This window comes from Eleginops maclovinus, chromosome 16 (assembly GCF_036324505.1).
Source record: "Eleginops maclovinus isolate JMC-PN-2008 ecotype Puerto Natales chromosome 16, JC_Emac_rtc_rv5, whole genome shotgun sequence".
Classification (NCBI taxonomy): Eukaryota; Metazoa; Chordata; class Actinopteri; order Perciformes; family Eleginopidae; genus Eleginops; species Eleginops maclovinus.
This window is the reverse complement of record NC_086364.1, coordinates 22,273,637-22,300,520: the sequence shown is the minus strand read 5'-3', so window position 1 is coordinate 22,300,520 and position 26,884 is coordinate 22,273,637. Positions and strand designations below refer to the sequence as shown.

Here is a 26,884-nt window from a genome sequence, read left to right as displayed (position 1 = left end):
AATTTATTTGTCTCATTAGAATAGTCTATATATCGTTTGGAATTATTTTTAGGAGCAAAATCACTATTTTCCTGTTCGTATTTTCACGATAAACTCTACCCTTTTTCTATGTACAGTATATAGATAACAACAACCATGCAATTGTATAGCCTACAACTCGGTGTACACATTGGTTTACACACAACGAGTACTTTTACTTATGGAACTTAACAGAGGTGGGAGAAGTATACTGCATCGAGATTGATAATGAAGTACAAATATTTGAACACATTTTCTCTGCTGCTAATTGACCATTGACTAAAATCACTCGTGGCTTTTGGTACCTAAATAAGATGTTGGGTGGTTTTATGTACACCAAATAATCATGATTTAACCGTTTTCCCTGAGGATTGTGTTTCAAAATCTGAATTTATAAAGTAAGTCGTAAATAAATCATAAGATCAGGATCCGTCTCCGTGGAAACGCTTAATACGGCGGCTCGCTTGGACAGTAACAGGAGGTGAAACGCGAAGCAGGTAGGAGCAGCAGCAGGAGGAGGAGGCCATGGCTGGACAGGACTGACGTGGAAAGTGTAAAGAGTGAGTAACAGAAACTTCGGGGAGAAATAAGTCTTAAAAAGCCGAGTCCACTGCCTCTCTTCCCGGTCCTCGGCACCATGAGTCTGGACAAAGCCGAGCTGTGTGACTCTCTGCTAACCTGGGTAAGTTTAATAATAGTGAGTTTATATTAGCATTGCTAACCTGCTGCTAACAGGTGACAGCAGGTGTTAGCAATGTAGGAGGAATGACTTGTTACCTTTTCTCAAGGAGGCCTCGGTGCATCAATATTAACTCATTTGTTGACTAACTAGAGAATATAAGCAGATAACACCTGTGTGTTTTGATGCTAGCTTTCGTTAGCCAGCTAAGCTAACTAGCTAGGTAAACACATTGGAAGTTGTTGGCTCCTTATCTGGACCAAAGGGACTGCTGTGTCAGCAACATTTAAGACACAAAAACATTGGTGTAAAGTAAGTAAGTGCATTAACTCAAGGATTGTACAAAAGCACAATTTTGAGGTATTGGTATTTCAATGTTTTGCTTCTTTGTCCGTCTACTTAACTACAAATCAGAGGTGTATAGACATTCAATGTGTGAGTCGTACATCCAAAAACTTCGGCATCATCACTGCAAGGGTAAGTATTAAAATTATTCCAGTTTGATAGGCAGTGTCACGTTAGCATTGTTTGTTTATTAGCTTGGCTAGCTACGGAAGTGTCACGTTTCACTCTTTCTCCCTACAAAATAAGAAGGATATTTTCAACCGGGTTTGTTTTCCACTAGCTTGCTACAAGCTACTTGCTAACTGGCTAGGCTGCGCCAGAGCCACACTTGTTGAGTTAAAAGGGACATCACAGTGTCCGTTAGCTATAATAACTGGGTGCTATTCTTAAATTAAACGAATTAAATTTAATTAAACTGACCAGAAACTTTTTGAGCATTGTACTGTATTCCTTCACCCACCTGATATGAAGTGATCACTGCATAAGCGAAAGCCAACGGCCGGGGGGTCCCATCTTTCAGTCTTTTTCTGAAGGCTCCTGGCTCTTTTAATCGCTCCAATCCACTTCTCCCTCCTCTCCTTACTTTGACTCCTCTACATTTATTTAGTTGCTAGGCAGATTAGGATTAATGATGGTAAATATAATCAGCCCTTAAATCAGACTGTAGTTCACCTGCAGTAAATCCAGCAGCTACCCTGCAGTATACAAAGCCATTCAAACTAGCTGCACCTTTACCAGCTCTGAGAACACTTTAATGATCAATCATTATAAAACATATCAGAGATATTATTCTGAAATGGACCAATCAGACAATGACTACTTTTACTGTCGCTACTTTAAGTACATTTAGATGAGAGTACTTTCTACTTTCACTGGAGGAACATTTAGAATACTTTTACTGTGACAGAGTATTCCTACACTCTGGTACTTCTACTTTACTCAAGTACAAGACCTGAGTACTTCTACTTTACTCAAGTACAAGACCTGAGTACTTCTACTTTACTCAAGTACAAGACCTGAGTACTTCTACTTTTACTCAAGTACAAGATCTGCACACAAACCCACAATAGTTTAGTGTAAGCTCGGAGACTTATGTATACACTAGTATATTAGACAAAGTAACTGCTTAAAACCTGAGAAAATCCACCTCTTAAACACCTTTACACACAGAGGCAGGTGTGAGAGGCAAACTAATATTAGGCTAAGTAGGTAATGTAATCCCCCATGACTGCTTAGCATTTGTCATTTAAGCAGTGTAAAATAATACTAATAGGTTTTGACAGAGTGTGCATTATCTAAAAGGGTGTATTGCACTGATTGTAAGTCAGCCAAATGAAATATTTACATGTTTTCTTTCCAGTTGCAGACATTCCAGGTTCCATCATGCAGCAGCAAGCAGGACCTGATGAGTGGAACAGCCATTGCACACGTGCTGCACCATATGTAAGTCCTGACGTGTGTTTGAGAGGTGGTTTTATACTTTTGTGTATCCAGGTTGGCAGCATGACCTCTGGGGCAACGGCTGCTACAAATTCATTCAGAGTCTACTCACTGAGATTTGCTTATCTGTGGGATTTGCGACAAATTGCCCTTTGAATTGCACAAGGACGTTATCTATGCAAAGCTTAAACCGTGGCAAGAGAGGAGTCTGGATTTGTGAGGTCAGCTTTCCTTGAATGAATCTAGTGAGTACTGTTTTAACCAGGTTAGTTTTATGTACAACATATTGAATATATTTTTGTGGAGCTTATAGAGTGCCATGTACTTGTATTATTTTGGAGAACATGCGTATTTGTTAAAGGAAAAATACGTGAAAAAATCTTAACGAAGTATTGTAGAGAATAATCTACAGACAAAAAAAAAATCCTTGTTTGCTACAGATCCTCTTAAAAAATCCCGTTATCATCATGTTAATGATAATGTTTTATTCCCTCGTGTTTCAAATCAAAATTCATCACAATTTTTTTCGTTTTACCGAAAATTGTGAAGCAAAAATCTAACTCCAGATATTTTCAACAATCTGCACCTCGCATTAAAACATTCTGATTTGATTATAAGGCACGACATGTAATAATAGCCAGAGAACTAAACAACAACAACAACAACAACAACATCTAAACATAAAAACACATGGAAGAAAATAAATGAAAAATACATAGATTTAAGAATAAATGCAAAATAAAAGATTACTTTAAAGAGAATGATTTAAAAGAGCTGACAGATTCTGCTGCGCTGAGGTGAAATAGTAAGGGAGAGGTTATTACTGTTTTGGGGGTCAACTCCGCCGCTGCTGTTTGAGTTATTCAACAACGGAGCGTTTCCTCCCATGAGTGACATGTGACTGCTCTCTAAATGTCACCGTGCTCAGCGGAACGGCAGCCCCGTGGCCCCTGTGAGTCTGAGATGTGTCGTCCTTGCCGTCACTGAACTCCTCTCTCTTGTGCTCTCATTACCAGAGACCCCTCCTGGTTTAATGAGACGTGGCTCGGCAGGATCAAAGAGGAGAGCGGGGCCAACTGGCGCCTGAAGGTAATCTGTGAAACGGCACGATATGACAGGATGGCCGACGGTGAAACTACGAGACGTCCGGGCCTTTTCTCTAAATTATTTAAATGAGGATCAGGATTGTTTTAACTCTGATGTGCTCTGTGCTTTCAGGTCAGCAACTTGAAGAAGATTCTCAAGAGCATGATGGAGTATTATCACGATGTAAGAGGATGGTTCTATCTTTAGGGGTGCACCGATGTTGGCTCTATTCTCTCTGATTGGCACGCTGGCAAATTAGGTTCCACGCGCCGATGGCAGTAGCGGAAGTTTATCTGTTTTTGTGAACTTTTTAACTTTTTTCAAGGACAAAATCATCTGTCATTTTTAAAGGATGCTGACTGATGCAATGTACTGTTACTTTACTTTATTCACGACCCAGTTCTCTGCAGGATCTGCCCCGTTCTCCAAGTTCTTTCATGGTCGATAAATGAAATCCCAGGGGTTTTTCTAGCTAACATCACTTCCAGTCAAAATTAAGCCCCGCCCACTTTCAGGTGAAAATCCTGCATTAAAATAATAGTGTCTTAAAGCTGCTGAGTCATATATTGCACCTCCAACAACAAATAAATCCAGAGCTCCGGTTTATCTACTTCCTCTCCAGAAAAAAGGAGAGTAAAAGAAAGGATCAGAAATCTCAGTTTCAGTGTCAGCCTGCTGCCTGCCACTCGTCCCCCGGCAGACCCACCGGACATCCATCCCCTATTTATACTCCCCATTAGCTGTCTCTGCCGTCCGACCAGACATCTGACCCCATGTTCATATTCCTGGACTCATTAAACCCTTTCTGACCAACAGAGATATTGTTTCCTGGCGTCACTTTGACATTTTACAGGGAGAATCTGCCTTTTCAATTTCTCTCGGGATAAATAAAGCTTCTTGAATCTTGAATCTTTGGTTTGAGGGGGATGCCCACAGTGAGAGGGACAGAGTGGCGGCAGAGCAAAACTATATTGGCCCTGAGAAGTCGTCTCTCCGAGGCACAGACACTAAACCTTACCTATTATAATTGTATTGCTTATATGTGACTGTTCAGGGACGATGACGGCCGTGTTTTACTCCGATAACAGCTTGTGTTTTTGCTGGTAAGTGTGTCTTTTTATCATAAAAACAGTGGATTATGATGGACGACGAGTGAATAACCACAGACTGATGTTGCTACTCAAAATCTTCTCTTGACTTGGTCATTTTTGAGCAGCTGAAGAGGCTTTTGTAAAGTTATTTTTGGGAATTTATGCTCATTGAAGTTGGTGTGATAAAGGCCAGTTTTACAGTAAAGATGTGTTGGTTTTCCTGCCATGGGATAAACATCGGCATCCACTGAGAGATTTGCATCGGTGCTTCCCCAATCATTTATTACTAATTAAATACACTTTTTGAATCCACTCAACCCTAACCTCTCCTCTACCTTCGACAGGTGCTCGGCCACCAGGTGTCCGAGGTGCACATGCCAGACGTGAACCTGATCGGGGAGATGGGAGACGTCACGGAGCTGGGGAAGCTGGTGCAGCTCGTGTTGGGGTGCGCGGTCAGCTGTGAGAAGAAAGAAGGTAAAGGGTTCGCTGAGACAGAGAAAGCAGGTGCAGCCGTCTGTGAAAATAACACACAGGATTAACTCCGTCACGTGGTTCTCGCTTTAGATCACATTCAAGGTCTGATCATCACAAGATTTCAACCTGGTCACATGATCTTTACCCCCACTAAAGACCATGTTACAATACAGTACAGATCCCTATTAGCAAAAAGAACAATTTAACCATTTCTGAACATTTAATAATCCAGTAATTCATAACCAAAATACGTTAAATAATGACCTTAAATGGTTATTAAAATGATGCATATTCCTCCTGTGTTTTCAGACGTATTAAATTCCGAGAAAATAAGAAAAAAAGACGCATAAAAAAGAAAGAAATGGTGTGTCGTATTTAAAAATGAGCCTGAATTACGTGGGATTATCCTCTGCATTCAGACTTTATGCATTTAAAGAAATTAGGGGATTAAAAACCCTATCAAAGGTAAATGGACTGCGTTTATATGGCTCTTCCACAGGTGCCTTCAACCCCTCAAAGCGCTTCACATACTGCGAGGCATTCATCCATTCACCCCTCATTCATGCAGAGCAGCACCACTCGCTCTAGGGAAGCTAACACTCACACACACACTCGCACACCGTTGCCCATCGGGAGCAGCTCAGGGTTCAGTATCTCGCCCAAGGACACATCGAACCCACTCCCCTCACAGCCACAGTCATGCATATTAAATACCAAAGAGTCAAATGTCCCTATTTAAAATGTGCCTGATTGTCTGTGAAATGGTGCCAATGTGTTGATCCACATTTGGCTGCTCCCTCACGTCTTTCTGTCTCCCCGTAAACACAGAACAAATCCAGCAGATAATGACTCTGGAGGAATCCGTCCAACACGTCGTGATGACTGCCATTCAGGAGGTGAGTGAGCGTCCCCGTTATCCTCTCCATTCGCTCCACTCTGCATTGATCCCGGCTCTTAGTCACGGTTAATGCACATTCAAATCCGGATTAGCATGAAGCTAAACACAGACCTTGGAAACCTGCTCTGAGATATTTCAAGAATATGTTTCGTTGGCAACAACAAGGAGGAATATGTTCCAGATTCTGCCAAATAAATAAATAATAAATAGAGCTTTCTGAGCCAGAGCTGCAGTACTCAAACAGATCTATGTCCTTTCCTTAAAGTCAGTGATAAACATGTGGGGTTAAAGAGGCCCTGTGATGCTCTCCTTTCCTGTAGTGGGTTTTAGTGCATGTAAATGGTCTGCAAAGGCTAAAGTTCCTGTGCATCCTACAGAGAGATTTTCTCAGGTGCGTTCTATTTAGATGTTGCAGCTGCAAGGTATTGTGGGATGGCATTATGTCCTTTCCTTTCCTAAAGGATGGTCCGGTGTTTAATAAAAGGAGATAACAAAGGAAGCATTGAAGCTCCTTTCCTAGAGAATCCAAAACAGCCTTTCATGGCTGACACTTCCAGGTCATTTCACTCTGTTAGGAACCCTCCTGAGAGGAAAATCAAGGGACTTTCAAACCTACGTTTATCTTTTTTCAATGTCTGTTTTGTTCTAGCTGTTAGCAAAGGACCCTTCATCAGTACCAGGAAGTCCGGAGACCTATGGGGACTTTGACTACCAGGTGAAACACTTTCATTCTGCCACCTTTTTTAGTCACAGCGGATCTGTTACATCCTGCTGTTGTGTTGTGTCTCACCTGTTTACTTCCTATTGTGACGACTACAACATGTCCTTTGTATCTTTGCAGTCCAGGAAGTATTATTTTCTCAGTGAGGAGGCGGACGAGAAGCAGGATATGAGCCAGCGCTGTCGGGACCTGCAACATCAGGTTGGTTTGAGTCAAAGTATTACTAGACAAGATTTCCTTACTCCTTCTTGAGATAGAATCCTTAAGACTTTAAACCGGTCTGATTTGGAGACGCATGCGGTTATTGATAGTGGTTTCAAATGGATTAAAGGGGACAAATCAAGCTTATTTTCAGGTTCTTTTTTGTACTTCTACTTGAACATTTGTACATTCTTAAATGTAAAAAAACGCTTTAGTTTTCTTGTACTGTCTCTCTTAATATACCTGCATTCATACCCACTCAGTTATCTGGCCTGTCTCTCTAACAAACCTCCAAACAATACTAATGGTGTGCGTTTATTTGAGATATTGGGGTTTAATCGACACTCCAGATAGCAAAATGTGAGAGAAAAAGTGAGTTTTTTATAACGTTTTCCCTTTAACACTTCAGCACCCAGAGTTCTACGGGTAGCTAAACAAACTTGATGGTTTTAATGAATAAATCAGTTAATAATTGGCCTTTTTTCATTATACTTTGGAGAGCCAACGAAGCCGCTTAGAGAAAAAGCGCTGCACGTTTTGACATTTGTATTTTTCTGTTAATGGGTTGCTAACTGCTGGACTACATGCTGCATCATTTCCTGTGAAACCCTTGAGTCATAATAGGCCATTTCAATCCCCACACACATCCAGAACAAAACTCCTTTAAAGTTATTAATGAAAACAAATGCAGTTTGCTGAAACACTGCTCTCCAGAAACAGGGTTTGCGTCCTTTTAAATCTCAGGATTCTAACTTAAAGAAGGCATTTTGGTTTTGTTTTATAATCTGTTTTCCTAATCTTTTGGTATACCTCAAAAGCCAATCTTTTTTGTGCTTTTTTACAACACCACAGTTTCCCAGTTGATTTAACGTACTTCTGATGCTTTTTACAGCCCAGCGTTGCTTCTCTGCAGCATGTTGTTGACTGTGTGCTCGGGCTCTTATTGATTTCCCTCCTGAGTCTTTGTTTGTGTTCCCCTGCCTTGTTGTTGCACCGCTGACTGAACAGGGACTAATTGTGTGTGTGTGTATTTTAAAGATGCGTTCCAGTCAATAGTTGCGTAACATCGAGATGAAACTGCCACATTGCCTCGGGACGGAGCAGGAGCCAACAATAATTTCTCCTGCTCTCTGCCCACCTGTTTGTTTACTTACTGAGCCCACGCGTCAGGGATTAGTCATGCCTGTTGCTTTGAAGGCTATTTACTGTCCCCGGTCCGCTGCTAAAGCATGCAATCTGTCTTTAAAGTTCAGTGAAGGGTTTCAAACTGGAACGATGTGCAGCAGGTAAGTAGCTACATTCCCCTTTTTTTAATACTGGAATGCCAGCTTGCCTAACATGTTGAAGAGGCCCTCATACAGGATGTTCCTTTCCTGCAGGTTTCTGTGCATGTAAATGGTCTGCAAAGGCTAAAATCCACTCGTGCTTCCATTAGCTTGCACTCCAACACATTGTACGTGATAGGCTAAGGGGCGAGACTTCTCTAAGCGGTTGACCAATCACAACAGAGCCGACCAGCTAACCAATCAGAGCAGACTGGGCTCTGGTTTCAGACAGAGGGTGAAAAGAGGAGCTGCAGCACAGGCAGTATGAGAAACATAAAGAGCCCAGGAGAGACTCTACATACTGATATACACCTGAACATCAGCAGGAGAGGACTCTTTAAAGTAGAGACGCTACATACTGATATACACCTGAACATCAGCAGGAGAGGACTCTTTAAAGTAGAGACACTACATACTGATATACACCTGAACATCAGCAGGAGAGGACTCTTTAAAGTAGAGACGCTACATACTGATATACACCTGAACATCAGCAGGAGAGGACTCTTTAAAGTAGAGACTCTACATACTGATATACACCTGAACATCAGCAGGAGAGGACTCTTTAAAGTAGAGACACTACATACTGATATACACCTGAACATCAGCAGGAGAGGACTCTTTAAAGTAGAGACTCTACATACTGATATACACCTGAACATCAGCAGGAGAGGACTCTTTAAAGTAGAGACACTACATACTGATATACACCTGAACATCAGCAGGAGAGGACTCTTTAAAGTAGAGACACTACATACTGATACACACCTGAACATCAGCAGGAGAGGACTCTTTAAAGTAGAGACACTACATACTGATACACACCTGAACATGTGCAGGATGTCTTCCTTAACCTTAAAAAATGGCCTTTAAATCTTCTATTTCTACCGTTTTGTTAGGAAAAGATCAGAGACACTGAAGAAGGATCATGTTTCCCCCTGAAATATAATAGTGCAACCAGCCAGAGATATGGATCAAATTGCCAAACCCTGTAAACAACTTCACTGAAGCTTAATGAGCCATGCATCTTTATCTTTTTATATACTGAGCGTCTGCTTTCTGACCCTGAGGCTAACGCTAACAACGTTCACTATTGAGAAAGCCCCTCTGCACACCAGCTGACTCGCTAGCCTCTGATGACTGAGCATGTGAAATAAGAACAAAGCATGTTTTCCATTGAGCTCCTCTTAGCATGACGAGTGGTGCGATGTTTATCTTATTGCGCTGGATTACTCATGTTTTTATCTGACTTTACTTTCTGACTCTTCCGCTGTCTTTCTTTATACCTTTTCTCTACTGAAGTTGTCGGTGGCTCTGGAGGAGAAGTCATCCCTCCAGGCGGAGACGCGCTCCCTGAAGGAGAGGCTGCTTCTCTGCGACACCGTGGACGACTCGACCACCGCCATCACCGGCAAGAAGCTGCTGCTGCTGCAGAGTCAGATGGAGCAGCTGCAGGAGGAGAACTACAGGTACAGGAAGCAGTACACACACACAGACATAGTAGTACGTTGAAACATTACTTAACCTCAGTCAAAACGTAATGGGGTGAAGGAAGGAAGTAAGGGAGAGACTGCACTGAGATTCATGGACGGTTGGACGGTCTTCCCTCGCCATGCTTAGACTGAAACACTTGCTCATCCTTATGTATATAAAAAGGCTTTCTCTGAGCTCTTCCTCCCTATCTTAGGAGCTACATCAACCGCTAATGCACAGGATCTTATCGGCATATGTCCGTAGTGAACTGGGGAAGAGGGCTTTAAGGAACGCTGCTCCTGTGGTTTGGAACCAGCTGCAAAATGAGCTGAAACTCAGAGAGCTGGTTTCTTTTAACGGTCTCAAAGCGACTTTGAATGACTCTGAAGCAGCAGGCCGCTGTGTCTGTACATGCTTTGGCTGATCTTGTTATGATTGTCACAGTTTTTAAGTTGTCTGTAACTGTGCTGCTGTGTATCTTGGGCCGGGACCTTTTTAAGCTCAAAGAGATCCTGGTTAAAAAAGAGAGACTGCACTGACTGGAGAGGGGAGATGTTACCCTGCAGAGGGGAAGCTACAATTCTCCGTCGATGCTCTCTACCTTAAAAGGCCCTTCAGTTTCCTCAGTATTAACCTCTCTGGTGTCTTTTTGTTTGTCAGACTGGAGAACAGCAGAGATGATGTCAGAGTGCGTTCAGACATCCTGGAGCGCGAGGTGACCGACCTGCAGCAACGCAACGAGGAGCTGACCAGCCTGGCGCAGGAAGCCCAGTCGCTCAAAGACGAGATGGACATCCTCAGGTGAGAGCAGACCGATGAAGTATATGTGTAGGAAGGCCCTGAAGTTAGCATCACATCCCTCCACTAAAAGCAATGGGATTGAAGGAATATATTAGAAGTCAATTTCTGTGAACCTGAACCTTTTTAAAAGTGCTTAATTTATTGTTCATATTTTGTTCAAGAACAGAAATTGTCATTTATTTTAAAGTCTGTAAAAGTAGCTTGTTCTACAATAACAGATTGACCTGCGCCTCAAACTGTGTTGAAACTGAGAGGATTTGGCCCTTTAATTGATGTTAATGTAGGTGTGGGAACCCTTTCTGTAAATACTGTCTGGATTGTTGAGCCAGTAGTAGTTAAACTCTGGGATGAAATGGTCCGAAATATAATTTTTCAAAATATTTTGAGGCAAAAATGGAACAAATGCTGCTTTTCAGCCTAAAATATAGGGATTTCCCTCCAAAAAAAACAGCTTTTCTTTGTGTTCCATTAAATTAAACTCAAAATCTTTGGTGTTTGACGGGCAAAACTCAACATTTAATGACATAATTTGGATTTTCCGACACTTCAAACTATTTTCTTACTTCAAGGATAACCGACTTTTCTAGGAAACACTTGTCAGATAGATCGATAACGAAAACACTCTTCGTTCATCAAATCAAGCTAAAAGAGTAAAAGAAACACTGAGTTATCCATGCAAAAGAGCTCATTCGTTGTGCAAACACACCATTGAGCTTCACTGTTTCGAGGTATTCCCATTAACTATGAACCGCAGGTCATTTCCAGTCCTAAAACCTCACTAGCCGGAGGAAAGAAGTTAAAAACTGTTGGTAAACTTAGTCAGATTTGATCTCTTCAGAGTGTTTCAACAATGCAGCCTTCCCCTCTGAAGCAGTAGTTCATCTATTATCAGTTTACACTCTCAGAAACAACTCCCACTCTGCCCACACACAGACGCCGCTCGCTCCTCTCCGACATCTGTGTTGATAATATGAATTTCATGCATTGACACCGGCCTGCGTCAGAGTTGGTGTTTTTTATTTTATTTATTTCAGCAGTTAAGAACAAATCCACACGGAGCCGTTGTGTTTGACCAAAAGTAGTTTTTCAGAGCAATACTTTTAGTGTTGACTCTGGTTTAAAAAGTGCAATATAAGCTTTAATTACACTTAATTAGTGTGAAGACTACCTACTGTTTAAAACCTGTTTCATGTTATTATTGGCTGCTAATTCAACATTTGGTTTCTTTAAAATATGCAATATACACTTTTATTTTGGACGATGTTATAACTGGCTGCTTCTCCACAATGTTAGCTCACTTTTATAAAGCTGCTACTTATTTGTTATCGTGGGTTTGTTTGTTTATGTACGTTTACTCCTATTATCTATTAGCACTGTCCCTTTGCTGTCACAATGTTCACGTTTTTCTTTGTAATATATATTTATTTTAAAGTTGTGTAATAGTGTTTCTAGAGATATAAGTCATGGTGTAATATTTCTAATATCTGAATCTGAAAAGTCATTATATACTTTTCTAAAAAGTCACAGTCAATTGTTCAAATAGTTCTAGTATTTGGTGTCGAATGACTTCAGAAAAATTCAATCTAGACTTTGTTGAACATATCCCCAAAAAGTGGTATTATAATATTTTGAAAAAGTTGTAAAAAAGTGTTAAAAATATAATAAAAATTACCGGATCGCGTATCAAAAGTTATCGAAAAAACTCAAAGTATACTAAGTAGGAACATTTTAGGAAAAGTCAAAGTGTGTTGAAAATATAAGCAAAAAGTGAATAGTAAAGTACCCCAAAAAGTCAGAAATGTCGAAAAAAAGAAAGTGTAGTATTTCAATAAACAGTCATCTGACGCTATGTCCAAAAACATAAGAGGAAATAAGATGAAACCCCCCCCCCCGCTGTGGGATGAATACATGATTTCTGATTCTGATGCTTAATGCCTCCCACACTGTCCTCCCTCCCTCCCCTTCTCAGGCACTCGTCGGACCGGGTGAACCAGCTGGAGTCTCTGGTGGAGACGTACAAGAGGAAGCTGGAGGACCTGGGCGATCTGCGCAGACAGGTGCGCCTCCTGGAGGAGAGGAACAACGTCTACATGCAGCGCACCTGCGAGCTGGAGGAGGAGCTGCGCCGCGCCAACGCCGTCCGCAATCAGCTGGACACCTACAAGAGACAGGCAAGCGTCGGGAGGTGGGGAGGAAGAGAGGGTGATGCTTCCTGTGTGGATGTTAAACACCGTCTGCTCCGTGCACGTGCTCGGAGATAAACTCTGTTGCTATGCTCTGTGACTCTCAGGCCCACGAGCTTCACACCAAGCACTCCGCAGAGGCCATAAAGGCTGAGAAGTGGCAGTTCGAGTACAAGAACCTCCACGACAAGTACGACGCACTGCTGAAGGAGAAGGAAGTGAGTGGGGCGGAGGAGATACAAGTTCTGTAGTGTGGTGCAGGAATGAGTCCTAAAACCCAGAAATTGGTGTAGCACTTCACGTTCCATCGTCTCAAAGTGAAAGGTTTTCTGAATGTGTTTGGATGCCTGAAATAAGGTCTTCGGTTAGCACTAGCTTCTATAACCAACTTGGGTTAGCTCGTGAGAAGGCCTTCACTGTTCACTCAATCATTACACAGTGGTGCAGGAATGAGTCCTCAAACCTAGAAATTAGTTAGCATTTCAGCACTTCAGGGTTCCCCAGTCTTAAAGATTTCAGGTAGGCAGTCCTGTGTGTGTGAACAGTTTTAGTTATTCTACAGCAGGACACACATGCCTGCCGGAGGAATTGTTGCCGGGCAGATCTCGTACTATTCTTCAGTGGACTCCCACGTCCTGTAGCACCTTCTGCAAACTGACAGGAGTGATTAATGTCCTCAGTCACATGTGGGAGTAATTAATAAATACACACTGTGTGTGTGTGTGTGTGTGTGTGTGTGTGTGTGTGTGTGTGTGTGTGTGTGTGTGTGTGTGTGTGTGTGTGTGTGTGTGTGTGTGTGTGTGTGTGTGTGTGTGTGTGTGTGTGTGTGTGTGTGTGTGTGTGTGTGTGTGTGTGTGTGTGTGTGTGTGTGTGTGTGTGTGTGTGTGTGTGTGTGTGTGTGTGTGTGTGTGTGTGTGTGTGTGTGTGTGTGTGTGTGTGTGTGTGTGTGTGTGTGTGTGTGTGTGTGTGTGTGTGTGTGTGTGTGTGTGTGTGTGTGTGTGTGTGTGTGTGTGTGTGTGTGTGTGTGTGTGTGTGTGTGTGTGTGTGTGTGTGTGTGTGTGTGGAAACTTGATGCCCCATGGGGTTTTGTGCTGTTAGGTAAATCAGATGTGCCCTACGTTTGAATCCAAAATTGACATTAATCAATTTCTATGATAAGGCTAAGAGATGTCTTGCATATGGCATGTGTTGAAGCTGAAGTGTGTGTGTGTTGTTCCTCCTCAGCGTCTGATCTCGGAGAGAGACACACTGCGAGAGACGAATGATGATCTCAGGTGTGCTCAGGTCCAGCAGAGAGGTCTCAGTGGATCAGGTGAGTTGTCTTTTTACTTGCTTTAGAGACAAACGACTCGGTGGTTCATTGGTAACAGACAAAAACACAGCTGTTGTAGAAAACAGTTTAATTTATGTGACGTTTCACACATTTCTGAATCATAATACTTTATAATTTATCCTGGAGGGAAATTTGGTTTGTGACCGTGGCTTTATTTACAATTAAATTACCATAAATATTAAGATTAGAAGTTAAAGTAAAAATGTGCATTTAAAACAATTCAAATGAATATAAATTATAAATAAAATCAGCTTAAAGTAAAACAATTCTAAATATTCATATAAACAGAGGACGTTTAAGTCAAAATGTTTTACAAAAAGGATCAAATAGAATACATAAATATATAGAACATAATTTAAAGTAATAAATAATTGCAAACAAAATAAATTAAAAATATTTAAATAAACACGAGAAGAAAAAGAATTCTAAATAAAACAAATAGTACGATTGTTATAAACATCAGAAATGTACCCATGTGCAGTCAAGATATACTAACAAGAGGGTCAAGTAAAAGTTGTATTATATACATCAATGGGTTAAATCGTCAGAGCCGTGGGAGAGAAATCTAAATCTGCTCTTTAATGAACTTAATTGAATTACACGCTGACATCTCATCTCTCTGCAGGGGGGCTGCGTGACAACGACGTCACCGTGGGAAACCTCGCTGCGGAGATCCTCCCCACTGAGCTAAAGTACGTCTGTCATGCTGCGTGTGTGTGTGTGGGGGGGGGGGGTTCATGTGTACTGTAGCGACCTATTGAATAACGTGTTTACGTATTACGGGCATTAAATGAAATAGAAAGCGATATAGATTTTTATAAGACTTGGTATCAGACGACCTTCATGCAGCTCTATTTTTATCTCCAACTGTGCTTTACCAACAGATGTCGTGTATATTTGGCCGGGGCGTTGTCGGATAAATGCTCCACATTCCCATTTCATACATCCTCCACTTTCCTATCTTCCCCTTTCACTGACCTCCTCTCTTCTCCCTGTTCGCTCTCTCCTGCAGGGAGACGGTGGTGCGTCTGCAGAGCGAGAACAAGATGCTTTGTGTTCAGGAGGAGACGTACCGGCAGAGAGTGGTGGAGGTTCAGGCGGAGCTGGAGGAGGCTCAGCGCAGCAAAAACGCCCTGGAGACTCAGAACAGGTAGGGAGGGAGGGAGAGAGCGTGTGTGTGACTGCGATTCTGTACAAGCTGGTCAACCTGTCCGACAGTTTTCTGGAAATGTTGGCCAGCTAAAATGTACAGTGGGGCAAAAAAGTATTTAGTCAGCCACCAATTGTGCAAGTTCTCCCATTTAAAAAGATGAGAGATGCCTGTAATTTTCATCATAGGTATACTTCAACTATGAGAGACAGAATGAGAAAAAAAAATCCAGAAAATCACATTGTAGGATTTTTAATGAATTAATTGGTAAATTCCTCGGTAAAATAAGTATTGGGTCACCTACAAACAAGCAAGATTTCTGGCTCTCACAGACCTGTAACTTCTTCTTTAAGAGGCTCCTCTGTCCTCCACTCGTTACCTGTATTAATGGCACCTTTTTGAACTCGTTATCAGTATAAAAGACACCTGTCCACCACCTCAAACAGTCATACTCCAAACTCCACTATGGCCAAGACCAAAGAGCTGTCAAAGGAGACCAGAGACACAATTGTAGACCTGCACCAGGCTGGGAAAACTGAATCTGCAATAGGTAAGCAGCTTGGTGTGAAGAAATCAACTGTGGGAGCAATTATTAGAAAATGGAAGACATACAAGACCACTGCTAATCTCCCTCGATCTGGGGCTCCACGCAAGATCTCACCCCGTGGGGTCAAAATGATCACAAGAACGGTGAGCAAAAATCCCAGAACCACACGGGGGGACCTAGTGAATGACCTGCAGAGAGCTGGGACCAAAGTAACAGAGGCTACCATCAGTAACACACTACGCCGCCAGGGACTTAAATCCTGCAGTTCCAGACGTGTCCCCCTGCTTAAGCCAGTACATGTCCAGGCCTGTCTGAAGTTTGCTAGAGGGCATTTGGATGATCCAGAAGAGGATTGGGAGAATGTCATATGGTCAGATGAAACCAAAATAGAACTTTTTGGTAAAAACTCAACTCGTCGTGTTTGGAGGAGAAAGAATGCAGAGTTGCATCCAAAGAACACCATACCTACTGTGAAGCATGGGGGTGGAAACATCATGCTTTGGGGCTGTTTTTCTGCAAAGGGACCAGGACGACTGATCCGTGTAAAGGAAAGAATGAATGGGGCCATGTATCGTGAGATTTTGAGTGAAAACCTCCTTCCATCAGCAAGGGCACTGAAGATGAAGCGTGGCTGGGTCTTTCAGCATGACAATGATCCCAAACACACCGCCAGGGCAACGAAGGAGTGGCTTCGTAAGAAGCATTTCAAGGTCCTGGAGTGGCCTAGCCAGTCTCCAGATCTCAACCCCATAGAAAATCTTTGGAGGGAGTTGAAAGTCCGTGTTGCCCAGCGACAGCCCCAAAACATCAGTGCTTTAGAGGAGATCTGCATGGAGGAATGGGCCAAAATACCAGCAACAGTGTGTGGAAACCTTGTGAAGACTTACAGAAAACGTTTGACCTCTGTCATTGCCAACAAAGGGTATATAACAAAGTATTGAGATGAACTTTTGTTATTGACCAAATACTTATTTTCCACAATAATTTGAAATAAATTCATTAAAAATCCTACAATGTGATTTCCTGGATTTTATTTTCTCATATTCTCTCTCATAGTTGAGGTATACCTATGATAAAAAATACAGGCCTCTCTCATCTTTTTAAATGGGAGAACTTGCACAATTGGTGGCTGACTAAATACTTTTTTGCCCCACTGTATGTTACCTACTTGACTCAACAAAAGCAAAATCTCCAGGACTAAAAAGATATAAAGGAACTACAGCACGGTCACATGACTCCACGTCTCCACCGCTAAGCTAAAAGCGGCTAATGTTGGGCTATAAAGGAACTACAGCACGGTCACATGACTTCACCTCACCACCGCTAAGCTAAAGGTGGCTAATGTTGGGCTATAAAGGAACTACAGCACGGTCACATGACTTCACCTCACCACCGCTAAGCTAAAGGTGGCTAATGTTGGGCTATAAAGGAACTACAGCACGGTCACATGACTCCACGTCACCACCGCTAAGCTAAAGGCGGCTAATGTTGGGCTATAAAGGAACTACAGCAGGGTCACATGACTTCACCTCACCACCGCTAAGCTAAAGGTGGCTAATGTTGGGCTATAAAGGAACTACAGCACGGTCACATGACTCCACGTCACCACCGCTAAGCTAAAGGAGGCTAATGTTGGGCTATAAAGGAACTACAGCACGGTCACATGACTTCAGGTCTCCACCACTAAGCTAAAGGTGGCTAATGTTGGGCTATAAAGGAACTACAGCACGGTCACATGACTTCACGTCACCACCGCTAAGCTAAAGGCGGCTAATGTTGGGCTATAAAGGAACTACAGCACGGTCACATGACTCCACGTCTCCACCGCTAAGCTAAAGGTGGCTAATGTTGGGCTATAAAGGAACTACAGCACGGTCACATGACTCCACGTCTCCACCGCTAAGCTAAAGGTGGCTAATGTTGGGCTATAAAGGAACTACAGCACGGTCACATGACTTCAGGTCGCCAGCGCTAAGCTAAAGGTGGCTAACGTTGATTACTAACTCTAAGAAACAACACATAAGAGCTACTGCTGGCTCAGGATCTTTTAAGCTACTTTCTGTGTTTTTTCTCAACAGTTATTTGTTGTTTTTGTTTATTTCTTTAAACCAAATGTCCCGGCCGTCTTTCCTCAAAGCACACGAGCCCTGTGTGTGTTCTGGACATGCAGTGCGAGTTCTCGTCGTGTTGAGTAATCTTTTCCCTGCGAGGCACCGCAGTGTGTGTTCATCAACAGCGCCGTGTGTGTTCATTAAGCTGCTTGTTTGGCTGACAGTGGGAGTGAGATCTGCCTAAATGTCAACTCACCCTCTGGACTGTGTGCTGCGTGGGCGGGACTGCAGGACCGGCAGCAGAGAGCCAGATTGTCCACGACTGTGTGTGTTTGTGTGTGTGTGTGTGGGCATGTGGACATGTGGGTGGGGTGCTTGTGTTTGTGTGCGTGTCCTTTGCAACACCAGGGTGTGGGAAGCCTGCGCATGCCCAGTAGAGTTGTGGGAGGGGGGGGGGGGGGCACATGTACAGAGACCCACATGATACTATGCATATTTTATATTTAAGTATTGAAACCCTCTCTCACTCGCATCAACTTAAAGACCTTTCATGTTGATCATCCAGCTCCTATTCGCTGCTGCTCTCTCCACAATAACCCTCATCCTTTTTATTTACTTTAAACATGTTCTTCCTGTCCCTAACCTCTGCTCTCGTCCCTCCTTGTGTTTGTCTCTCAGGTTGAACCAGCAGCAGATCTCAGAGCTGCGCTCTCAGATCGAGGAGCTTCAGAAAGCTCTGCACGAGCAGGACAGCAAAACTGAGGACGTGAGTGAGAGCGTCTGATCTGCTTTCTCCTCTGTTGTCTGTAGTCCTGTTGACACACAGCGTGCACAACACTTTTGTTTTCCTTTTTTAATAACTGGTGCATGCAGAGCCGCAACCAGGAGATCCTGCAGACCCTTAAAAAGACAGAAATGTATTTAATTAATCTAAATTTGCCTTAATTTGTAATTAAAAAGTCTGAAAATGCAAAGATATGTTCTATTTTTTAATTATCCACATCCTTTTGTGGTAATTGATTAATTGCTGAAGTAATTCTTCATGCATAACTGCTTTTTTATCCTCAGATCAGCTGATTTTCTCAGGTTTTTTTCATGTTTAACTGAAACCCCACCTTGGACTTAGAGAAACTGATATTTTTCACTATTTTCTGCCTTTATTTTAGACTCATAGAACTTAGAAAGTAGATGAAATGAGGATTCAAGAGGATGTAGTTTCAGCTCCAGATGCACGGCACGCTGTAGGGTTTGATTCATGTTGTGTGGGATTTATTTAACCCATGTGTGCCGTGGTGAGTGACTCTAACGCCCCTCTCTGTCTGTCTCTCTGCGTCGCCCCCACCGATCACCGCCAAAATCAGGCCATCGTAAGTACGGCCCTCCCAACAGCTGGCCCATGATTCAACTCTTCACCAGCTTTCAGTGTGTGTTCATTATAACGTGTGTGTTTGTTTGAGGTTAATGTGTGTTTCTCTTCTTCTTTGAAGTCGTCTTTACTGAAGAAAAAGCTGGAGGAGCATCTGTAAGTTCCCCACTGCTGCTTCCATATCATTTGTATTAATATATCCCCGTTAGCATTAGCATTAGCATTAGCTTGCTTTACTTCCTGGTGTCCACACATATTTTATAGCTCTTTTTCATACACAAAGGTATCACAAAGAGCTTCACGAACAACAATACAATACTACCCCCCCCCCCCTCTTCTTAGGTAATAAATAGACTATAGCCAAATAAAGACAACAAACATAAACAACATATCTCATTTTAAAAGAAGTGCAACGGAAATGAGCGTCCTTTCAACGGTCTTTAAGCCAATTAACAATCAATGTTTCGATGAGTAACACACTTCTACTTCAGAGGTAAAGTCATTTATATCATGCATAAGTCCTAGTCTAAAACCACCTTACATTTTATCTGTAATATATCATATCTATGTAGTTCTTTTCCCAGTGCTCAAGGAAGCTTAAAAATAACACATGACCAAATGAAATGGTCCCGCACTAAAGTGAACTCCCTCTCCTGATGTGTTTCAGGGAGAAGCTCCATGAAGCTCACTCTGATCTGCAGAAGAAAAAAGAGGTCATCGACGATCTGGAGCCCAAAGTGGACGGCAGCAGTGAGTCGCTGCTTCACGCTCTTGGATTTCTACCATGGCCGCCTCTCTGAGATTACGTTAACATGTTTATTCGTCTCCCCCTCAGTGGCGAAGAAGATCGACGAGCTCCAGGAGAGTCTGCGGAAGAAGGACGAGGACATGAAGCAGATGGAGGATCGATACAAGCGCTACATGGATAAGGCGAGGACGGTCAGTGCCGCTGAAGACTAGCACTGGTCTTATTTAGTTCCCTTTTTAAAGCATCGCTTAATAAGTTGGTAACGGTCCAACAGTTGCATTCTGGGTAATGTAGGCGCCAGATGTCCTGACGCTGGATTGATCTTAATCCTTTGTTTTTTAGCTATCCACCATGACTCTGTTAAATAGTGCGATTCTTCATCAGACCACTTGTGTGCGCAGGTAATCAAAACCCTGGACCCGAAGCAGCAGCCGGTCCCGGGGGCTCCGGATATCCAGGCTCTGAAGAACCAGCTGACGGAGAAGGAGAGGAAGATCCAGCACCTGGAGGTACAACGTCTCTGACATCAAGAGATGATCCCTGTAACGGCTTTTTGTTTTTTTATAATCTGACTAATGAACGATGATCTGTTGCAGCACGACTACGAGAAGAGCCGAGTCCGACACGACCAGGAGGAGAAGCTCATCATCACCGCCTGGTACAACATGGTGAGTGCACGGATACAGCACAAACGGGAGGAGGACCTAGAGGCTTTAATGGCTGTTTTTCTGCTTTGAAAATGTTGCTTATAGGGCCGAAAGAAATTCTAATTGAGATTTCTTTTTAATAAAATGTTTGATTGAGTATTTGTTCTGGTTTGGAGATTTATGTGGGAGAGATTTTAGCCTTTGTAGACCATTCACCAGAAACCTATAGAGCTTACTACATGAGGGAACACCTCAAAAAGCTGAGTCTGGCTCCTTTTTAATTGATCTTTGCAGCCAGACTTTACTTTTTTCCTTTTGTCTTCAAGAGTTTTTATCACATCCACAGCTGATTCTTAACTCGTCCTTACTTATCTTCTTCCTCAGGGCATGGTGTTGCATCAGGCGGTGTCGGGGGAGCACTTGGGTCCGTCTAACCAGGCGATGTCCTTCCTCGCCCAGCAGAGACAGTCCACCAACGCCAAGAGAGGCCTCATCCGACACCACCCGAGATAAAACTAAAAGACTGACAGGAAGCCGGGAGGAGACTTCCCCTGAACTCCCTGTAACTTTGCCTTAATTTCCTCTGGATCTCTGCACCTCAGAGCAGGTTCTCAACGCTGCTGCTGCTGCTGCCCCCTGCTGGCTCTCCATGGTACGAGGAGGAGTTCTCTGTGGAGCCCCGGAGGACACCGACTCCTAGAAACACAGAAAAAAATGGAGTTTAAAGGCCTGAAAAAGAGGCTGACTCACCTTTTAGGGTGACTTTTATTTCCCCTTTAGCCTCGTGGACTCTATCCTGTTTCTTTATGGTCTGTTTTAAATCTTTTTTTTGTCTTTTATGCTTTAAAATAGGATGAAATGTGAACTAGTTTTGTGAAGGTTACAGTCGAAGTATGTTAGGGTAGAGAGGAGTTGTTAGGGGGCTTTTACAATGACTATGATGCGTGCTTAAAGAGATATTAAGCCACACACACCGGTACGTCTCCGTGGTTTTATTTCCTTCAGTGCTTTTACTTTGTCGTGTTTAGAGTTCTTTTGTTTTATTTTGAAGGTGCTTGATAAGCTGTAAAGACCACGAGGTTGTGTTAACGGCTTTAGTCTTTTTTTTTTTACCCCTTTTTGGATCCATTTTCCCTCCTAAATTCATAATAAGAATTGGTTAAAATGTTCACACAGAAACACCAAAGCACTTTCATATATTTGTGAAGTGCCTCGCAGAAAAGAGAACTCCCTCTATGGCTAAGACTGTAAAAGGAGACTTTAAAATGTTCACACTAATCATTTTTCCTGCTAATGTTCTCTGAATATTTTTTTTTGATTCGCTTCCCCTCGTCCCAAAGATGAAACAGGGTTTTTGTGGGTTTGGACCTTTAATGCACTCACCACTTTAGCCTTTGTCTGCAATTAAGCCCTGTTATTTAGAGAAATAAGCCCTACTCTGTTACTGGGATACACTGGAGTCCATTATGATGAAACACTAATGATAATAATGATTAAGCTAACAGCTGTTTACCTCATTTACAGTAAGAACTGGAGAAATGTCGTCATAAATGCGCTGGAAATCTTTCAAAGTGTGTCGACAGGAAGTCAGAGGCGGGTCTTAAACACTACGTCCGCCTTTTATTTACTACCATTTAATTTTGACGTTTTCAACTCATGTAGTCGTTGGAGTCCCAGATCAGAGCTACGGTTTTACTCGATCTACATCCCTGTGAGTGTGTGTGCGATGGACTACGTAGACCAGAGTCCTGCTGTGTTTTGAAATGTTTCTCCTGCTGTTTCAGTTCATATTTATGGTGTTATGTCACTGTTTTGCTGCACATTTGAAGGGGTTTTGGTTGTGTGTTTTGTTTGAATCCTATAAAGGTCTCGTAGATTAAAGCATACTTCACGCGGGGATCTGAGAAGAAGATCTGTAGTCCTGTCTGTTCTACTTTTGCACTACAAATAAATGGGATCGTACGATGAAGAAATGTGGTCTGGTTGTTTTTCTTTTGGGAGTGATGACTCATTTCTGAACACTTGTCCAGAAGGGCGTGAGACAGAAGGCTGACCCAGGTTTTATCACCTTGCTTCTTCTTGTGGATGCACTTTAATTGTGTCATGATCTAAAGGCCAGACTCGTTAGTCAGACTTCTCACGTCCTTTGTGCATTAGACTGAACAGTGGAGAGAAATGGTGAAAGCATTGAATATCTGTCGCACAACTTTCCACCAAAACTTGAATCAAACCAGCAAACTTCAAAGCAAAATCAATCCCATAATCTGGCATGTCATATTATAGTAGGTATAGAAATGGGATTTAAAAAATAGGATAGTACCCTATAGATCCTGTACTTGAGTAAAGTAGAAGTACTCAGGTCTTGTACTTGAGTAAAGTAGAAGTACTCAGGTCTTGTACTTGAGTAAAAGTAGAAGTACGCAGGTCTTGTACTTGAGTAAAGTAGAAGTACTCAGATCTTGTACTTGAGTAAAGTTGAAGTACTCAGGTCTTGTACTTGAGTAAAGTAGAAGTACTCAGACCTTGTACTTGAGTAAAAGTAGAAGTACGCAGGTCTTGTACTTGAGTAAAGTAGAAGTACTCAGATCTTGTACTTGAGTAAAGTTGAAGTACTCAGGTCTTGTACTTGAGTAAAGTAGAAGTACTCAGACCTTGTACTTGAGTAAAGTAGAAGTACTCAGATCTTGTACTTGAGTAAAGTAGAAGTACTCAGGTATTGTACTTGAGTAAAGTAGAAGTACTCAGATCTTGTACTTGAGTAAAGTAGAAGTACTCAGGTCTTGTACTTGAGTAAAGTAGAAGTACTCAGGTCTTGTACTTGAGTAAAGTAGAAGTACTCAGGTCTTGTACTTGAGTAAAGTAGAAGTACTCAGGTCTTGTACTTGAGTAAAGTAGAAGTACTCAGGTCTTGTACTTGAGTAAAGTAGAAGTACTCAGATCTTGTACTTGAGTAAAGTAGAAGTACCAGAGTGTAGGAATACTCTGTCACAGTGAAAGTATTCTAAATGTTCCTCCAGTGAAAGTAGAAAGTACTCTCCTCTAAATGTACTTAAAGTAGCGACAGTAAAAGTATTCATTGTCTGATTGGTCCATTTCAGAATAATATCTCTGATATGTTTTATAATGATTGATCATTAAAGTGTTCTCAGAGCTGGTAAAGGTGCAGCTAGTTTGAATGGCTTTGTATACTGCAGGGTAGCTGCTGGATTTACTGCAGGTGAACTAAAGTCTGATTTAAGGGAGATTATATTTACCATCATTAATCCTAATCTGCCTAGCAACTAAAGGGATTGAATAATGTAATGGAGTAAAAGTACACAGTAACATGAAGTACCTCAACATTGTACTTGTAGAGTACTTGATGATGATACTTAGTTACTTTATACCACTGGAACAAAGTCATAGTATGTTGTAAAAAAAAAAGCCACAATATAAATGTCAGAAATATCTTTACAAATGTCAGAATTTACAAGAAAATTAGTTGAGTTGAAAAAAAAATGGATAAAAAGAAGTCAGAGGTTAGTTTGTCGAAAAGTATCTAAAAACAATCATTTCAAAGTTTGTCAAAACAATATAAATAAAATGTTATTGATGACGTGTTTGGGGGAGAACGATCCGTTCCACTTCCGGCACAGCAGGTGGCGCCAAAGCCTTATTCTGACGTCACCAATAGAGAATAAACATGGCCGACAGTGAGTTGTAGATGGCTAAAGTTAGCGACAAGCAGTGGTCATTTCTAGGAAACGCTCAGTATTTACTGCAGGTAATTGAACTTTACTGCACCTGTTAGCTGTGAAACTACACTCTGATCCACCTCACACATGATTTGGAGGTTTTATTGAGTCTGTCGGTCCGTAAAAGGCTTTTCTAAAACCGGACATTAGCATTTTGTGTTAGCCACGTTAGCATCCTGCATGCTTTTGTTTTTGTGATTTAATGGCACAGGACTGGCGTTTTTCTAACTGGATCTAACGGCTTTAGGTGGATTTATCCCGGGGTATTTTTGTTTTCTATTGCTGGTGGGGTGTAACGTTTTCGCCATTTGGAACCAGCTCCCAAACAAAGCCATATATCTTCGTAAAACAGACGTGTTTTTGACCCACTGGAGTATTTTGTGATCATAACTCCGGCAAAACTGGATTTTAGGTGGATTTTCCCGGGAGTTTTTTTGTATTGTACCGCTGGTGTTCTCCATTAAGAACCAGCTCCCAAACAAAATCATACTTTTTCCATAAACAGAGATTACTTTGACCCTCTGGACTTCCCTAGTGTGTGGTAATTTCTCCTGCTAACATGGACCCAAAACGCCATCACGGTAAACACCATATTAGTATTGGAGGAGGTGGGAACAGTAGCAGTGATTCCAGCTGCGGATCCCCGGCCTCTCCGCCTCACCTTCCCGCAAACAGAGCCTCTCTGCCTGGGTCAAACGCGTTCGCAAACGACGGCAGCTTCATGGAGATGTTCAAGAAGAAGATGGAGGAAGCGGAGGAGAAGAAGAGGAAAAAGGAGACCCAGCAAACGACGGGAGGAGGAGAAGATCAGCAGGAGGAGGGAGGACAGACATCAGTGGAAAAGAAGCCCCCTCCAGTGACGAGCTTTGTAAGGGGTTTGGCAGTTGTAAGATGAGATAGAAATACAAAAACACTGACATTAAATCCTGAAATAATGGCAGATATTTGTCATTTTTGTTCATCAGTGGGAGATAAACATAGCAAAACCATCCACATATAATCCTCCATTACTCTAAGCGACACACGCTACTTACAAGTGTCATTACACCCTGAAATAATGGCAAATATTTCAGTCATTTTTGTTGCATTTAGCCGCGTTTATTGTCATGTGCACAAGAGCTGCAGAACATCGTTATGTACAAAGCTCCCGCAACACAAGACACATAGAGACCACATGGATGGTGATATTTGGTAGAGCAGTGAAGGGTAGGGGCGCCCCTCACTGATGGCCGTGGCGCTGGTGATGCGGCTGAATGTAGACCTTCTGGTTTAGTCTTCTCCTTCATTGACAGTCAGCTTCAGGGGCTCCTGTAACGGTTTCAGTCTTCTATCCCCTAACCCAGGTGGGGAAGCGCAGAGGCGGCGTGTTCCTAAAGACCGGCATGGTTGCGAAGAAGCAGAAAGACGAAACAGAAGTGAGTCTAGATTCATTCTTGGGGTGGGGGTGGGGGGGGGGGGTCAGTGTGACTTGTGTGTACTGCAGTAGTGAACCATGATGATGAATAGACTTACTGTTTGTAAAACTAATAGTACTTTTCCATCTGTGACTCTTCGTTAATCCTCTCGTGTTTCTCCCTCCTGCAGCGAGAGCCGGGCAAGAGCGATGCCTGGTCGAGCTACATGGCCGAGGTAAAAAAGTACAAAGCCCACCAGTGTGGCGACGACGATAAAACCCGGCCTCTGGTCAAGTAGAGTCCGTCAGGCGGAACGTCAAGCGACAATTTTTTGAGGGGGGAAAAAAACACCTGGAGACGCTCATCCTGCCCTCCTCATACTTCCTGTTCCAGAATCCATTCTCATGAAGTCTTTCATAAACTGCTTCCACTCAGACCTTTTTCTCTCCTTCCTTTTTGAATTTTATGTCAACTTTTTTTTGTTTTTTTGGTCTCGTTGGGACTCTGGAGATCTGATGTCCGAAGGTGTTTCAGAATCTTGCCGTGTATTCTCGATCACTATTGTTAAATGTTTTCATTTTTTGTCATGTCTCGGTTGAGTTTGGGCATCTTTAATTAGTTTGGATTTGATTTAATGGCCAAATCAAGGTGTCAATTAAATCTACACTGCCCAATGATGCGTGGTGTTGTGCTTCAGTTTTGTTATATCCTCTTACAGACATTACTTTAAAGCAATATTTCCCCACGAAGAGTAGTATTTTTATATTGGTTTCTCACCCTGTTGCTTTAAAGAGGCCTTTCTCTACTTTTTATGGTTACCCCTGTCCTGTAGCGTGTTCTATAGTGCATGTAAATGGTCTGCAGAGGCTAAAATCCCTGTGTTCCCCTGCCTGAAACGCCTCCATCAGAGTCCTTTGTTTACCTCAGGAACATCGTGACATCACAACATAATACTCACACATTGTACGCGATAGGCTAAGGGGGCGGGCCATCTCTAAGCGGTTGACCAATCACAACAGAGCCGGCCAGCTAACCGATCAGAGCAGACTGGGCTCTGGTTTCAGACAGAGGGGGAAAAGAGGTGCTGCAGCACAGGCAGTATGAGGAACATAAAGAGCTTTCTGAATATTAAAGCATGGAGACATGTCTGCGGTGAATAGAAACTTAATAGCTTGA

At 42.4% G+C, this 26,884-nt stretch overlaps 2 protein-coding genes across 2 annotated transcripts; both read left to right on the top strand.

Annotated features, from left to right (window-relative positions):
• The first annotated feature begins 505 nt into the window (after positions 1-505).
• hook2 (hook microtubule-tethering protein 2) lies at positions 506-22,553 on the top strand. The gene is made up of 22 exons (XM_063904034.1): positions 506-700; positions 2,403-2,485; positions 3,499-3,571; positions 3,701-3,751; positions 5,004-5,136; positions 5,965-6,032; positions 6,684-6,749; positions 6,876-6,956; positions 9,584-9,750; positions 10,415-10,555; positions 12,525-12,726; positions 12,846-12,956; positions 13,963-14,050; positions 14,697-14,763; positions 15,084-15,221; positions 18,498-18,585; positions 19,307-19,341; positions 19,853-19,935; positions 20,021-20,124; positions 20,335-20,442; positions 20,530-20,601; positions 20,965-22,553. The coding sequence occupies exons 1-22, from the start codon at positions 656-658 to the stop codon at positions 21,091-21,093; spliced, it is 2,133 nt and encodes a 710-aa protein (XP_063760104.1). The 5' UTR covers positions 506-655; the 3' UTR covers positions 21,094-22,553.
• A 1,687-nt stretch (positions 22,554-24,240) lies between these two features.
• trir (telomerase RNA component interacting RNase) lies at positions 24,241-26,385 on the top strand. The gene is made up of 3 exons (XM_063903939.1): positions 24,241-25,182; positions 25,658-25,729; positions 25,899-26,385. Exons 1-3 carry the CDS (start codon positions 24,874-24,876, stop codon positions 26,004-26,006), a joined length of 489 nt encoding a protein of 162 aa, XP_063760009.1. The 5' UTR covers positions 24,241-24,873; the 3' UTR covers positions 26,007-26,385.
• Positions 26,386-26,884: the final 499 nt, after the last annotated feature.

Excerpts from the sequence above, each read along its gene's own strand:
- hook2 (XM_063904034.1), top strand. The coding sequence starts at position 656 with ATGAGTCTGGACAAAGCCGAGCTGTGTGACTCTCTGCTAACCTGG. Across the intron at positions 701-2,402 it reads GTGACTCTCTGCTAACCTGG|TTGCAGACATTCCAGGTTCC; the intron begins GTAAGTTTAATA and ends TTTTCTTTCCAG. Across the intron at positions 2,486-3,498 it reads GCACACGTGCTGCACCATAT|AGACCCCTCCTGGTTTAATG; the intron begins GTAAGTCCTGAC and ends TCTCATTACCAG.
- trir (XM_063903939.1), top strand. The coding sequence starts at position 24,874 with ATGGACCCAAAACGCCATCACGGTAAACACCATATTAGTATTGGAGGA. Across the intron at positions 25,183-25,657 it reads CCCCTCCAGTGACGAGCTTT|GTGGGGAAGCGCAGAGGCGG; the intron begins GTAAGGGGTTTG and ends CCCCTAACCCAG. Across the intron at positions 25,730-25,898 it reads AGCAGAAAGACGAAACAGAA|CGAGAGCCGGGCAAGAGCGA; the intron begins GTGAGTCTAGAT and ends TCCCTCCTGCAG.